At 37.6% G+C, this 17,400-nt stretch overlaps 1 protein-coding gene across 1 annotated transcript in view; it reads right to left on the bottom strand.

Moving 5' to 3' along the window:
- Positions 1–2,484: 2,484 nt before the first annotated feature.
- The window catches only part of LOC140241579 (peroxiredoxin-1-like), a 29,185-nt gene continuing 14,269 nt past the window's right edge, over positions 2,485–17,400 (bottom strand). Inside the window, exons 6-7 of the mRNA XM_072321313.1 lie at positions 16,681–16,846; positions 2,485–2,852 (exon numbers count right to left, since the gene is read on the bottom strand). Coding sequence (XP_072177414.1) covers positions 2,802–2,852; positions 16,681–16,846 — 217 coding nt within the window. The 3' untranslated portion in view covers positions 2,485–2,801. The remainder of the gene's footprint in view (positions 2,853–16,680; positions 16,847–17,400) is intronic.

Here is a 17,400-nt window from a genome sequence, read left to right on the forward strand (position 1 = left end):
TTTAAGACCACAAAAAGCGTTGCTAGGGAGAATCTAATGCTCGTTGTTGTTAATGCACAATTTGCTACAGGACGTCTTATAGTGACATTGTTGTGAGATGTGGCATTGAGCGTTTACAATCATAAGATTCAAGATATATTGATTGTGTTAAATAAGTTTATTAACCGACGATGATTTGTCTGACTTAGACAGAATATTGAAAGTTCATTATGTTTATTCTGCTTGTAGATTACACCAGATACATAATGGCAATACTCATGATGATAGTTAACACAGTCACCCTCATTGAGTTAGTAAAAATGGATATAAATGTTGTTTGAATATTCTGGCCAAAATTGCTTCTTTAAGAAAAGAAAGAAAGAAAATATTCATTATCGTCTTACTATTTCTGTGTAGAATTGAAATAGAGTATACTGATTTGTATGGCGTGCTATATGAATAATTTTCTTCTTGTTTGTATCTTACAGGAACCACTCATTCCAACACAGTTGTTGAATATATATATATATATATAACTACGTATCACACTAGCAAGCGCAAGTTTGCAGTATATGCACAGTTACACATCGCCGATACATGCTGTGTAACAGAATAAAGAACCCACATCACGTTAAACCGAGGATTTCTTTGTTCTTTATTGCAACAACGTGTCCATCTGAAGAGATTGCATACGAATCCATCACACTACCATACAAAACTTTTGCAATAAAGCCTAAAATAGAAGGAGATATTACTATTTTTCTCAATAAACCATAACTGTAGACAGTTTATTCTAGAAACAATATTATCATAACTATTGTTCATATTTTGTATGATTATTTAACAACACTGGTATTGATTATACATTGGTTATTTCTATTATTAACTCACACTTTAGAGCCATTTTGAAGCACTTAAGCTGGGTTTTTGTTTCATCTGCAAATGGTAAATAATGCCTTTAAAGAGAAAGCAAACACAGATTTTACAAGCCAAGGAAAAGTAATGGCATTAGCTTTATTTTGCATGAACATACACTGAACATGAAACACTTGTTTTTGCAAAGAATGGTAACACACACATGTAGAGCAAGTCAAATTCACCAACACAGTCACAGTAAAAATGACATCTCTGTGTAATGACTTTTGGTGACTTCTGGAGAAAAAAAAGAAGAAAGATATAATGTGATCTCTCATTTTTAGAATGGGCAAGTAGTACAGACACTTCTCACATAATTATGACAAAGTCCACCATTCAATAAAGTCTGCAATGTAGACTACCAAAATAGCACAACGTTACACGCCACACACAATGATCACTTTAAAGGGGAACTCCGGATGATTTTCAGACTTTTACATTTGAACAACTATATATAAATCAAACTGAGTACAGAGTTGCAGAATTTATAGTGATTGGGATAAGGAATGAGAATGTTTTCAAAATTTATAACAAATTGCAACGAACAAGGATGATGACATGACAGCCTCACCATAAGAATGCATGAGTTGGGGCTCAAGGAAGCAGAACAAAAGAAGAAGGCATGCATAGATTTTTCACAGGTGAACTTGTCGAGCAAGCGGTATTGTAACGCAATTACACTGTTACATTTCTGAAATATATGAGGCTCTGATGTCATCAGCACTGTTCAGTGTAATTTGTTCAAGATTTTCAATTTATTGGTTTCTCTTCTCAAGGACCAAAATAAATTCCACAAATCTGTACATGGACCTGTTGATTTATGTACTACATGATGTGAAATTATGAAAATCATCCGGAATGCCCCTTTAATAATACCGATAAACATTTGAAAATACATGAATGGTTCATGACATGTCGCAAACACAATCCTGCGCACTTGTTGATGATAAAATACATGTATCAAAGATTAACATGCCTTCTTGAGGTAAACTTTAGACATAAGTCTGCTTTAATAGCTGAATGAAAACACACACTCAAATTCTTTGCTGAAAAGGTATCAAGCAATAGATTAGATATCACAACATACAATCTTTTACATAAGAAAGGAAAAATACCAGTAATGATGCAATGCTGAAATTCAACTCCTCATTTCACCTTTCCCCCAGCTTCAAAATTTTGTTGAAATTCAAAACTTTGCTCATTTATTCCCCCAGAGAAATCACAAGTGATGCTTACAGTATACCCCTTGCCCTTCAATATAAATATAGGAAGTTCATAATAGTATAACTAACTGTAGTAATTCAGTGGTACATGCACTTTCTCGTCTCTGCAATAACAAAAGCTGTATTGGTGATTGTGACCACTAGTTTACCTTTCAACATCATAAATAGATCTTGAAGAATATATGGGTATAAATCTGTTTTTGAAAGCACTATGTAACTACCCTCACTTGAGAGCAATCCAAAATTCTCTACAGCCACATGCTGCACATCACAATGTCAACTTGTAATATATAACAAGAATTGCCCCTGACTTTATTTGCATATAATTATGACTAAACACCTCCCCCTCCCGCCCCCCCCCCCCAAAAAAAAAAAGCATGACAATTTCTACCACATCAAAAGGGTGCTAACTTCACCTCAACTAAGATAACGTTCAGCATTTATGAAATATTGAACTAAGCTCAAATTTCGGTACTTTCATACACGTGTATGTTGCATAATCACAATTCTGTGCGTCAAAATTCAAAAACTGTTGTGGAAGCTGCATGCTGCACATAATTATACAACAGGTATAAAACAAGTCGTAAGCATACAGAACTCTTTTATCATATCTATTTCCTAGTTCATGGATGGGCAACACCATATGTCAGTTGTGAATGCGGGCAACTGCACGGCCATCTTTCATCAGTTGACCTTCTCAAAGTACGACTTTGACCCCTCTGGATCAGGCTTGATCTGCAATTTGTGGGGCAAAACATTGGAAACAAAAGGGAAATATTTTCAAAGCAGTTATACACAGACATGAAGAACATATCTACATACACCTAATAGTACATGCATATATATGCATATACATTATGAAACACAGAAGGAAAAAAACACTAGATATCAAATAATCAATACAGTAAACAGTATGAGTAATTTCTGTAAAGTGAATCCTAGCCACAGAAAAAGGACAGACATTAAAGGACAATTTCAACAATAAGATTGATGGCTGAATAAGGAAGCCATTTCAAATAAAAATATTTGAAGTGGCAGCTACTGAAGTCACACAACCGAGATGGTTACTGTCAGATGCATGAAAAATGATGCAGTCATTGGAACTGTAAAGATTGTATGACTGAAAATGTTGACTCCCTAGATCTTATGTAATCAATTTTGCATATAATTTCTTTTTAGATAAGTTACAACAAACGTTTGTTTCTCTCTTCCTTTTGAGGGCAGTGTGAGGAAGTGGCATTTCTACTGGGCACAGAAAGATATTGTTGGGAACTTGGACAACTTCCAGAGGAAAGCACCTTTCTTTTCCATCTGTTACGAGAAACACTCATGAGAGTTACTCCACGCCGGGCAGCCACCCTCCAGTTTGTGATTCAATAAGGAAGTGACGGAAATTCAATATCACACAGGACTAGGGGTACAAACATACAATTGTTCCTAGCCATACTTTAATACTCTCTTTCTCATATATTTTCTTCTTTTTTTTCCCTCTATCTCTCATATGTACATTCACACAAACACAAACACACACACACACACACACACACACACAAACAAACACACACAAATACACGTACATATATACGGTGTATGTGTGTGTTTATATATGTATATACTAGACACAGATAATCTCACTCTCTCTTGCTCAGGTGGTGGGATAAAAAACAACAACAACAACAACAACAACAACACTGGCAGGGCAGGGGCAAATCTATAAAAATTCAGAAGAAACAAATTATGACGACGATCAGGAATTCCGTTTTGTCATGGTTGAAACATGTGGAGCGGCAGCCACTCCCCCACTTTCTCCTCTGTCTCTCCTTCTGTCAACCTCGTTGATCTATTGTTCTCTCTCCGTATTCTCTCAGTATGGTGTCTCCCTCTCTTTCTCTCCCTTGGCGAAATGCCAGAGGGATGGACACTGGCACAGTCCCAAGTTTCCTGGGGTACTGGATGTCATGACAGAAATGCCGGGTCTGTGCTGGGGGGTGAAAGCACTTCCATATCAGGGGGAGAGCAAACATGCGGGGGAATTTCAAAAGAAATGACACAACATTCACAACATTCTACACCCTGTCTCACTGAAAGGCAGACCCCAAGAAGCGTGGAACTCCTAGGCACAAATTTTCCCACGGTGGCTCACATGCCCAGAAAAACATAAACAAAGACTAGTTTCTATCCTTCCTGACTACTCTTTTTTTCCCTCTATAACTTGACATTTTTCCACCCTAGTTCCCTTCGCAATGAGGGAAACTTCAAATGAAAAAAGTGAATCATGACGTAAGAACAGATGTCCACAAAATCAAGGGACATAGAAATCACACATCCACTCCCTGACTACAAACAAGCAGAACAACAAACAATGTCTACATATGTACATCTCCATAGCTTGAAGCAATACTTATTATTATGTCAGATCGCAATGAATGGGATTCCACGCAATATTGGCCCTAACCAGAGCAGTACAGGTGTATTCCCTGGTATTCCATTATATAAGACCATCTAATACAATCATCATTATCTGTAACTGTTATCTAGAGAAGGCATAAACTGTAAAAAGTACTGAACTTCCACTGAATTTGGAGTTGACTCTGCACTGAAAGAAAATGGAGTGACTTGGACTTGTGTAGCAAGATATTTGCACACTTGTGAATATTAATGTAACAAGAGTTTGAGCACTTAGTACAGTAGCAAGCATTCAAGCGTTCAGCAAGCACTCGCGCAACAGACAAGATAAAATACGGTGTGTTATTGCATGACCACTAACAACAGTAGCATATGGGGAATTAGTACATTGGCCAATGCTTGTCATTGATATGCTCTCATATTGCACATTGAAAATCAGGTGGACCAGAATATGCATTAAAATGTCCTTTATAGATAATAATCATGAATATGATTTGAGTTTCTTTCCATATACTTCACAAAAGTGGTGAAACCTTTAATGTAATTTTGCAGTTTATCATGTTCTCAATCTAGACACAGGACTATGGTACACAGATTCTTTGACTAACTTGACAAAGAGAGAGAGAGAAAAAAAAAAGATATAAAGTATTGAAAGGTTTCACATTTTTGACATTTTTTCACACTTTGACATGCTCATTAAAATTTGACAACATTTGAGATATACATGTAGTATTAGAAAGCATATGTTATACACTGTACTGGAGTGTATTAATGCGCGTGAAAAGCTAGATTTCAAACTGCTGAATTAGCCACTTTTAATAGATTTTTTTTCTTTATGTTTAGTTTTGGTGAACTTCCATATCTAAGTTCTTTGACACAGCTGAGGAATAACAAATATGAAGTACCAAAAGTTCTCACATTCTTCCCAAATCAGTTCCACATTACAAAAACAAAAACACACAGTTGTGTAAGTATCAATCATTGATGTCGTAGGTAGAGCACATTCAATTTGTGGTAAACTTAATTTCAAAATGAAAAAACAAAATGCTTTTCAGTGTTGAGTACTGACACCCCCCCCCCCACACACACACAAAAAAAAAATAATAATAATACTGTCACCACCTTATCTCCTTAGATGACTACTTGTTTTTTCAATTCAATTCAATTCAATAAAGGTTTTATTCAATCATGTATCGCAGCCAGTGGCTGAATTGCACATGTTTACAAAGATAAAAGATACAATCATGATTATTAATTCATATAAAACAACAAGAAAATTGAATCTCCTACAAAATACACTTAACTAAAACTGAAAATATTAACTTAAACTCAAACACTGAAAAGCTTAAAACATACAAAAAATAATTACTAAAAAAAAGTTTGACAGGGATTCTACTGCATTATTCACTCTATCAACCCTCCCCATCCCAAACAAAACAAAACAGACAAAACAAAACAAAACACAACTCAACTCAACACACACACACACACACAAAAGAACAACAAAAGACAGCATCAGCACTAATGACAAATTCCTTTTCATCATTAGAAGGGATTAAATCTTGTCATATCATCCAAGACACATTTCAGTATTTGGCTTCTGCTTGTGAGGTGTAACTTTCCCCCTTTTTTAGAAAAGTTTTTTGAACTGTGTCTCAATCATGAGTTCAGCAAACTACTAAAAAGTTGAGGACATGCATATATGGTACTCAACGTGCATCCCATTGAAAAGTTACTGTGATTGTTTTGACAACCAGCCAAAACTAAGTCATGAAAGCAAACAACAGCTAGAGACTGTTTAGAATTGACATTGTGTAAAATTAATGATAGGAATCATTCAAAAGTGCTCAGTCCAATAAGGATGAGTGCCTGAGGGGAAGAGAAGACTTCACCAACCTGTATCTACATGAAATTGAACTATTGAATAGAAGACAGACATATTTTCCTCTGCTGATGGTGTCGGCACTTGCAGATCTTCAATTCGATTCTGATTTTATTTCAGTTCTCTGATACAAGTCAAATGATATGCAAAACTTTTGAATACATTTACTTTGTTGAAAACATAAAACTAAAAAAATGTGCCCAGCAAAAATAAAACAAGATGATAAACTCGCTGAAAAGTGATGATTGTAAAACATGGATCATTCACTAGATACACCTTTCAACACCACCATTATAATGACAGTAATACAACTGAAGTACTTCTAGCAGAACACCCAAAAATCAAATGTTGTTTTGTACAAACAGCCAATGATTCTGATTTTATTTTCATTATGTTTATTTAAATCAGATGTTCTCACAGGATGATTGCTGATCATGTTCCAAACCTCTCAGAATGACTTACTAAATCCTTTTAATGCCAAGTGAACTGCAATGGGCAATCTTTTGCAGAATGATTTCAATCTTAGATTACCTATCTTAAACAGATAATGGATTTTTTTTGATGTTTAAGAGATGAAATTATAATCAAATTAGATTCTGTCTGAATAGAATCTTTTCTTCATTTGAAAAATCACATGCATGCCAGAACAAATGTAACTTTGCAAAATATGTTGTGTATCTTTGAATACTAGCCAGCATATCAACAAAGACTACTTTTCCCACTCCCAAACATGACAAATACCCGCAACTTTAAACAGAGAAGTGTCACAAGCATCTTTACTTGCCCAACTATGGATTTTTGTTGCCCCAGACTGGTTGCCACCTAAAACCTGTATGCGACTTCATGCCCCTTTGAGCAAATTTTGACACACATATATATATACATACAAAATGTATTTTACACTTTTGGTAGTGATACAGGGCATGACATGGAGACAGATGAGTGTGAAACGAATGGAGTGTTGAGAAGATGAGTACCATCTGGCTCCGAAACATGGTCCAAATACACAGAACAGACACAGAATGTAAATATCACATGACTATTGGACCAGGATTTGTTGTAAACAGGAAGGTTCTCAAGCCGCTCAATATAACAGATTGAAATCCAGTGTGGCATTCAGATACATGTAAACATTTAGTTCAGGTGGAAGAAAAAAAGATTTAGCCATAAATACCACACCCTTGCAAACTATTTATGCCAAATTTTTGTTGTGCTAAGCTTGAAATCTCTTCAACACACATACTTGCCTTACAGGGTAATGACAAAAAACACAGACAATAATAAGCCATCAATTCACTTTCTCATTCTAAATTACAACAAACATAAGTCTAAATAACTTTTATGCCAGTTTATAGGTTCCATATGGTAAAACAATGGGTGGGGGGGGGGGGGGCAGAGGTTAAATGCATGGAAGATAAGCAAAGTCAAGGAAGCAGTGCTCCGGACCAGTTTCTGCCATGTCCTGTAGCTGATTGTTGGTCAGGCAAGTGCTCCTTGTGAACCAGGATCTCCCGTTTGTTTTCAGGGAAGTGCCTGCCGAGTATCGTAATATCAAGGCACTAATACACTACCCAGCTACACTGGAGTACCACAGGAAGAAAAAACAAACAATATCCTGGAAAAAAAAAGCAACAAAAATATCACAGAACTTTAAACTATACACAATATGTACTGTCTACCATGGCAGGGATTTTTATACTTGACCCAGCATAAAAACTACACAATTTTCTTTTCCACATAATAAGTTTCTGTGCACTATCCCCCCCCCCCCCCCACCCCCCAAAAAAGAAAGAGTTGAGGTCAGTAGATCAGTGTCATGATACTGGGTTTGGGGTTTGTTTTGTTTTGGGTGGGTTTTTTTTATTTTGTGTGTGTGTGTGTGGTGTTTTTTTAACAAACCAATTAATGAAAGAAGAAAAAAACAGAAAAACAGTTTGTGCACAGTACCAGAAAAATTCAAGATACACAAAGATGACTCATTGATTTTCATTTAATTAAAATTTTAAATTTGCTCAGCCAATTTTTGACAAGGTTCCATTTACAGGGAGCCTTATTGTGGCTGAGCGGTTAAGGCTATGTGAATTAAAGAGCACAAGCTTCCATGCACGCATGAGGTCCCCACCACCTCTTGCTTTAAAACTTTAAAATTTCAGAGCTTTTGCATCAATTGTCAAATTTTTCTCAAACTTTCACTGATTGTGTTCTACTAATGTTGCTGCTTTCACTCAATCCACATTGCTCTTTGGGTTTTTGGTTTCCTTAAAAAATGTACAAATACTGGCTGATATACTTGTTAGGTCGCAGTCACTAAATTGACTTGTGGAATGGCCCCTTTTTTCTGTCATGCTTCATATCATGGTCCGGGGTTGAGATATCCGTCTTCTCCTTTGAATTCATTCTCAATAGATAATGGAGCTTTCAGTGAGTGTTCTAAAGTGAGGGTGATATTGTTACCAACATGTTCAATATCATAAAGCAAGATATCTTCATGGCATGAAATTTTCGCCAATTGGAGTCGATAATTTATTTATTTATTTTTTTACAGCATGAAAGTTTCACAACTTGCCATTGGCATTCAGTGCTTATACTGTAGACAAGAAATTTCGTGTGCATTTTAATTTTGCGAATCCTAGCTCTTGCAAAATGTGCAAGATTAGCACACAAACATTTCTGAAATATTACTACTTTGTTTTGTTTTGTTTTTTCTCAACAAGGTAACAAGTTTATCATCCATCTCATTCCCTGAACCCCAAACCTTGCACCGCTGATTGAACGAAAACAGAAAATATAGGGTATGATCATGAATGGTCCGATGTTGTATAACTGACCAGGCACATGGTCACATGACCTAGCAAGCGTGCAATCTCTATCTTATGAAATAATCATTAGCTCTCAGAAATGAAAACACGTTGCAGGCATGCTCTCCTTCCGTGTCTATATAACGTGGAATCTGGCAGCAGCGATAGGGGCGTGTACATCTCAGCTGCTCGGCGACAAGATTAGACGGTAATCTGGGTATTTCCTAATGCAGGTACCAACAGCTTGGGCTTTTGGTCCAAAGACAGGAAGGGATGCCGTGGGTCCTGTTGATCTTTTTGCCTATTGTGCAGCATTAACATTTATCCTACACTATCATCCCACAGAGAGAAAGAGACGATCGGGGGAGGGAATGATCTGATTGGAATATAAGCCCTGCTGGAGTATGGTGAAGGCTAGGTCATCACGGTAAATTGTTTGGACTTTGGGCACAATGCAACTCGTTGCACTTCTCTCCCATTTCGTTGTAACTAGCTGAACAACTTATATCAGAAAATAGCACGTATTCTCCCTCTTTCAGTAATCGACAAATAAATCCCGTCTGTGCATGAGACAAACCCTGGTCAAGCTGTTCCATTTATTTATTTTTTTTAAACGTCGCCTTGATGTTGTTTCTCTTCACTTCAGATGTGTGACAGTATCAGTTACATCTGACACACATATTAGTAGGTTTGTGGTACTGTTTACACGATGGAGTCAGTGTGTCAGATGAGGGTTCATCACCATCGCCACCACATCAAATGACTTTGAGTGGGACCAAGCATATAGCGCCATCACAGGAAGGGCATTAGAACAACACATTCATGAACTGCTGTTTCAATATGGACCAAAAGGCGTATATGTACTGTAGTTATATAAAATACTGAATGCCCCCAGACATTGGGAAAAGTGTCAAACACTGACAGACAGACAGATGCATGTGCAATCATGCACACACACACACATGTGCATACACTACACATCCCGCAAGCTGATAACAGATCTATTTCGGGAAAAGTACAGGGTAAAAGGAAACATGGAATACCAAGGATGTCTCATTTTCAAGATATTAAACAAACAAACAACCCCCCCCCCCAAAAAAAAAAAAAAGCATGCTAGATTGAACTGATCGTCTGTGTTCCCATCAAGCAGCCAACAGGGAAAGTTAGCGTGATCTGATTTGTGTCACAGCCGGGACCAAATGAGTGCCAACTCAAATAAACTAAACTGAATGGAACGGAATCTGTTGACATTCATACCCTGCAGAGATCACTTCTGTCAGACTGGCAGATCTGTCACACTCAATATCTTCTTTTACAATTGTTGAAGCATTAATTGTACCATAAGTTCTTTACAGCCCTCGCAGTCTGTTATTACACCATTACCAAGGTGTCTGTAAAAATACTTTATGGTAGTTGGGAGCTCTTTTGTAGTGGTTGGTTTCGTAATCAAATCATCTTGAATGGGTTGAGCATGTCGTACATTATAGCACATCATTTCAATGGAATTTAATACAGAAATAAAGCTTTAGATTAGAAGCAACTCTTGCACCCTATACATGGATGAGTTAGGCATTTCAAAACAGAATTAGTACCTCTGCCAAAGAAGTTATTTTTGGCTGATGTTAGTTTGTTTATTTGTTCCTTTGGAGTATCACTTCTAAAGTTAAAGAACAGATAATATGATGAAATTTCCATGACAGGCTAGGGCCCTTTGCGGTCAAAGGACCAGTTGATTACAAAAGGTGTAGTTTATGGCGGTGACCCCAATCATCTAGACCAGGGATTTCTTCCAAAAGATGCTTGCATAGTTTATTAGTGAACCTCAGGAGGGCATTTCATGAAGCACTTTGTCTGATATTTTTCTGACAAACTGTTATACGCTACTGAAATCCTTGCATCTGATTGGCTGAGAGCAAATTTGTCAGAAAAATATCTGATCAAAATGCTTATAACATGAAGTACCCCCCCCCCCCCCCCCCACCCTCTAGTTGCTCATACTTCCCTGGTTTGTTGTTTTCCAATCCGCAGATGTTTAATTTCTTATACTCAGAATACATGGGACAAGGAAAAAAAAACAACAACAATCAATGTTGAAACCTTGAAGAAGAGACATGGCACAAAGTCACTGAACTTCTACAATATCTGAAATCTAACTCGCATTGTGCCAATGAAAGGACAGTGCTTGTACCTTACATATTTGGAATATTATTATTTCACAAGCTACTATGGGATTGATGGCTGTCAAGTCCCCTCTGAAGGTCTGGGCAAAAGCACTTGTCTAGTCTGTTTGTTGTAAAAGGGCAGGTTTGAGTACCTATAAAAAGTGTGGAGAATGGACTTAGAGCACTAAAAGGTATTGTTCATGCCCCTAAAACAGTGAAGGACTAAAAATGACTAAGAACTGTGGCTGTGATGACAAGCTGTTCCCAGCTGGGCTCAATAAGAAGTAATTACCAGTAATAAAGCTGTGAATGATACAATGCATATGAAGATAAACTTGCACACACAGGACAACCAAAAATTTCTCAGTTATCGATTCTCCAGACTTAAGAACACACACATTTCAGTTTGAAGGGCTTTTGAGCAATAAAAATCACATGATAAATAGCACAGTGTCAAGCCCATCCCAACTATTGGGAGACAGATTAGAAACTAGCACTATGTATACATCAGGGATGTAGTGACTTGATAGAAAAGATAATAAAACCAAAACACTGATTTTTATCATGTCTAGACAAGAATTCACACATTAAAACCTACTATAAAATTTGTATTGCAAATTTGTGTGTACACTATAGTTGACATTTACATGATAATATCAATTGGCCGCAAACACATACACTGCAAGTGATCATCTGTCAATGAAGGTGTGTTTGTGTGTGTCCTGCATAAGTAGCTGCTTTATTTTATATGCTGGTTTTACTGTATGTAGTGGATTCTGTTTGTTTTCACAATCCACCTGAAAATGGCATCTCTGAACATATGTGACTGTAAAGACTTTATTGTGTTTTTTTTTTTTAATATCTTCATAACTTATTTGTTCAACCATTAAAATTTGCTAAAAGCAATTCAAGGGTAAAAAGCAAAACAATACAGAACCTTTAGTTCTAATGCATAGTCCCGACACACAACCAACCATTTCTACAACAGTTGCTTTTTCGAGTGCACGGTCTGCGTCAAATATAACCTTGTTTATTCGGCACAGCCATGGCTCTGCAGCTGATGCGCCACCGATGGTCAAAGGAGGCTCACTGGGAACAAGTACGTCCAGCACACTCAGTATTAATGCAACTGCCATCTTGACAAGGCACAGGAGGAAAACACGTTCGTTGTCGGTAAAGGTCGATACACCTCTGAAAGTCATGTGACCTGGGAATGAACATCCTATTTCTGACAATATAGGTTAACTTGAAGGGCAGTGAATTGAACTAGAAAGTAGAAGGCCAGATACATATTAATGGCACTCCCAGTTGAAACAGCTTACTTTGTGGACTCTGAACCAGATGGGTCTGGTCAACGCCCCTAGCAGACAGTAGAGTTATGAAAGCTTTCAAAGAACAAACAGCAAACCTATGAAGTCTAGGGAAATTTTCTGTGGGAATTGGTTGGTTATGTCATCACCTTACAAATTTCCAACTGACATGTAAAGATATATTTTATAGATTTCCTTTTTTTTTTAAATTGAACATATCAATCTTTAATAACAATAACAAAGTTTTATTCTTTCTATCAAAATCTGTGTAGTTCAGTAATAACCTAACAATGGTGACTTTAACTCGTAGAGCACTAGCTGATTTTGCTATACATAGTAAGCACGCCTATCCCATACACCTGCCCGAGTAGTAATACACCTGAAACTGTAGTTTTGAACAGGTTCAGGGGGTTAGGGATTTTAATTGCAAAATTCTAAACTAAGAACATTATTTTCATAATACTCTTTTAAGGATAATCACTTGCATGGTTGTAAAGTGATGACATATTTGTCGATTAAACGTGGTTGTGACCTACACGTAGCTACGTGTATCACTTAAATTTGTGAAGTGTGTGAAACTATGAAGTCCCATTATATCTTTCTCAAGTATTTGTCTAATTTTGATGAACTTCTAATTCATCCCATTTTACTCTGAAAAAAATTGTGCTGGGTTGACTCTCTGTAATAATACAGCACTCGACAAAATCACTGTAATGTAGAATGATATATCACTGGCATCTGTATGCACTCATGGACAATCACCTATTGACAGGAAATCATACATCTCACTAGTGTAGCTACAAATGTTTCCTATGTAGACATTCATGGACATATTTCCTACAACAAAGACGCAGACAATAAGGTCCTCCTCAGCCTGGCAGTTCCCCATGACTCAAATGAGTAAGGTTTGAGAGTATCAAAACCTTAGAAATGATTTTGTGGGGTATGGAGCGGAGATCTTATCTCGGTCTTAACCATTTATCTGCCAAGGACTTTACACAGTGTGTACAACACTGTGAGGTTTTCTGTGCCATTCGACACTCAAATCACACAAAGTGTTAAACACCATGAGTCCTTCAGCGTATAGACTGGTGTGGGCATGGTGCCCTTGTGCAGAAGTCCTCCTGTTAGTCTTTGTCAAAGGCATTCTCACTGTGCATAGCAATTGCAAGAGAAGATTAAGTAGCACAGGGTCATCACACGAGACAGAGTCATGCTACCAGAGGGAAGCCCCCATAAGCAAGACGGCTCTTAGAGACCCAACCAAATTTCATTACTGAGGCATTTGAATTACAGAATCCTTCGTAGTATTGGTAGCCAATACCAAAAGCAACCAAGCAGAGCTGTGTTGGAAGACGCTCATGCAAAGAACATTTTGCAGCGGTGGCTGATGGCCAGATCTAGTACAATTCCATTGGTTCAAGTGACTAACTGAATTATACGGGTTTTCAGACTTTTTACTGGCTGATGAACAATAATCGCATTTGCAGATGAGATGCTCAAAAGGCCCTCCTGCAGACACCAACAGCATGAGCTCAAGGCCATCAGTGCTAACAGAGTGAGGGCCTTTAAAAAAGGCTATCCTCTTGTGTGTAAAATGGTGTTGGTACAGTATAGCGCCCTCGTGCAGGGCAAAAAGGAACAACATGTGTGGGGCAACTCTGTATTCTTCATGATAGCATTTCACGATAGTAGATGTCTGGATTGTGGACTGGGAGCAAGAAATTTTCTTTAAAAAAAACAAGAAGCAAAAATACTTTGCATATTGCCAATGAAATTAAAATGTTAAGTTGCCTCCAAATTCTCCTCACATCAACAAAGTTCATGGAATCGATGTCATTTCTACATCAGCCTTCCCACTTAAACGAAATACAGACCGGCCGACCTTTCTAACTGAAAAAATAAGAATGATTTGGCTCGAAAGTAGGAAAGAAAGAGTAGTTCCCACAGGAGTGTACAGTAAAATTATCAAGAAGAAATTAGAAAGTCTTATTTAAACAAGAGCTGAGAAAAATAAAAATTAAGATTCTTTCTCCCAAATACAGAATAGTTGGGAGGTCTGAAAATTCAAATAATTTAGCAAAACCACAGACAGAAAATGAATACTACATAGCTCTCTCATTTGTTATTGTGTGGCATGTACATGGAAATCCCGCTGCCCAGTCTAGTCACAAGATATTTTGTTCTAAAATTTGTGTTGATTCTTTATCCTGCATGCATGTTACACACAATAATGTTTCTTCAAATTATTAGTTGGAAACTGAGTTGGGAATCACAAAAATATTTGCTACTACATGGTACAATGTAGGTGCTAACGGTGTAACTATTGAATGTATTTTTTTTTTAATTATTATTAGAGACTTCCTCATTGCACATATGTCATAGCAGTAATATATGTGACCCGCGACAACGGTTTCAGGCAAAAGTCGCAAGAGCAAATTCCCTCCTAGGCGGGGTACAAAGATTTTGACCATTATTTTTGTCGATTTGGGGTTTTTGCAGAATTTGAATCTTTGATATGTTTTCTACATCTACACTAAATTTCACAATATAATGCTAAGTTTTTCCTACCGAAAATGGAATTTTAAACACCCCATGTTGGATCGCACTCGTCAGTTTCTATCTTCTTTTGAACCCCGCGCCTCTATGCCCCGTGTTGCTATGGCGCTGCATCTCGCGTGCGATTGGATAGTGTGTCGCACACATATACATAGTTCGGCTTTCGGAGATACGCCTCGCAGCGTGTCGGAAATGTTTTGTCAACGCATGCATGCTCCATTGTTGTTGCTACAATAGATACCAGTATGCTCGGTCTTTAGTGTAAGCTCTTCGTTTGGCTTTCTATCCGAGCTTTTTCTACCGCAATGTTCGACAACGGAAGTGAAAGAAAAGGTGAACAGCAACACTAGGCAGCACTAACTTAATGTGAAAATAGACATGATAGGGAACATGATTTAAGCAATGCAATAATTTAAGCAATATGAGTGGCAAATTGTAACACAAATTGTGCAACGTACGATCAGAAACTGTCTGGTTAATTGTGCGTGTATATAGTAAATATGACAGCAGGTTGACTCAAAAAGTCAGCAGAAGAAAGAAAAGGAGTGGACATAAATGACCAGTATTCAAATAATACACTGTCGTAAACGTCAAAATTGCACCAAACTATTAAAGTAAACTCGTGTTTGTTTGTTTGTTTGTTTGCTTGCTTGCTTGTTTACCGCACAATGCAACACATGTACAGCTTAAAAAAAAAAACTACAGGAAGCATGACCCTTCTCATCTTTCTGCCTTCGCAAGGGTCCCAATGATGACATTTACAGACAAATCAACCGCTATGAAAACGTGATTTGTAAAGATGTGGATACGAATGTGCTACCCGCTCCCGTGACGTATACACACAGGCATAGCGTGTGGATGCCATTGAGTAATACGTGCACCATACACACGTAACCAGCAGCTTGTAATTATCGTATCCGCCATCGTGAAAGACGTACTGGTAAACAAACCCGAGCGAAACGCATTGTGCATTCAACTCCATACACTGAGTTCCGAGGAAGGTGCCCGGGAAATTTAACTCTCTCAGTGAGCCAATCAGAAGCCGCTGTGGTTGCTACAGGCGGAGCTCAATCTCGATTGGCACCATTGTACGGATTGGGGATTCTCACCTCGCATCGCCGCTGGGCATTGTCTTTGAGCATGAGGGAATCTTCAAAGCCCGTTTTCTCGCAATTTTGTCAGGCTAACAAATCAAAAAGTACATTATATTTCGCTTAATATGACCACTCACAGTACCGGAGAATACAAGTGTTTTATATAAATGTAAAGCTTAGGAAATGGGCACTGTGATTCAATGAAAAAATGAATTTTCAAAATTCCCGACTTCTACCTGAAACCGTTGTCGCCGGTCACATATTGCCAAGGGGTTTTGCATAAAAGCCAAGGGAGACCAAAGTTAATATAACTCAAAAAGTACATTATATATCACATCTGACGGTCACTCACCGTGTCAGAGTCTGGTGTCCAGCCAGCTGGGCAGACCTCACCGTGCTCAGCCACAAATTGGAAGGCTTTGACCAAACGTAGCGTCTCGTCCACTGACCGCCCAACGGGGAGATCGTTGATACTCAGGTGACGGACGATTCCCTCCGGGTCAATGAGGAACAGCCCCCTGCAACAGGATCGAATCCAAGCGGTCAAGAGGTCACAAAGGTATTTGGCTAATGCACACAAGCATGTTGTGATCCCTCTGTCTACATTCCACAAACTTGGAAGTTTCTCAAAAAAAAAAAAATTATAAAAACCCTGTATCTCTTCAATGTTACTGTAACATGGCATCTCAGAAATTTGAACACACTCTTTGCCAGGATACTTGGTATTCACTACAGAGAACTTGCACTCATACAGTCTACTATACAGACTGACTGAATATGCAAATCTCAGGAATTTACAGGTGTAATTTCTTGCTTGTTTCAAATCATTTTATTCCAAGTTTTGAAGAAAAAAAAACCCTACAAAATGTGTAATTTTTCTTTCTTAATTCATTGATATAGTTTTCATAACAAGTCAAAGGCTTCTCAGGTTTTTATAAAGATTTGTTTTCTTTTCCTAAGGCCACATTTTGCCATGCATTGCATCAATTTCTTTCTTCAATATTAAAGATGAATTCTAAAGTTTCATCATGATTTGATGGAAAATTGTGTACAGTTAAACCAATGTTAAGTA

The sequence above is a fragment of the Diadema setosum genome, chromosome 18 (genome assembly GCF_964275005.1).
Source record: "Diadema setosum chromosome 18, eeDiaSeto1, whole genome shotgun sequence".
Taxonomy (NCBI): domain Eukaryota; kingdom Metazoa; phylum Echinodermata; class Echinoidea; order Diadematoida; family Diadematidae; genus Diadema; species Diadema setosum.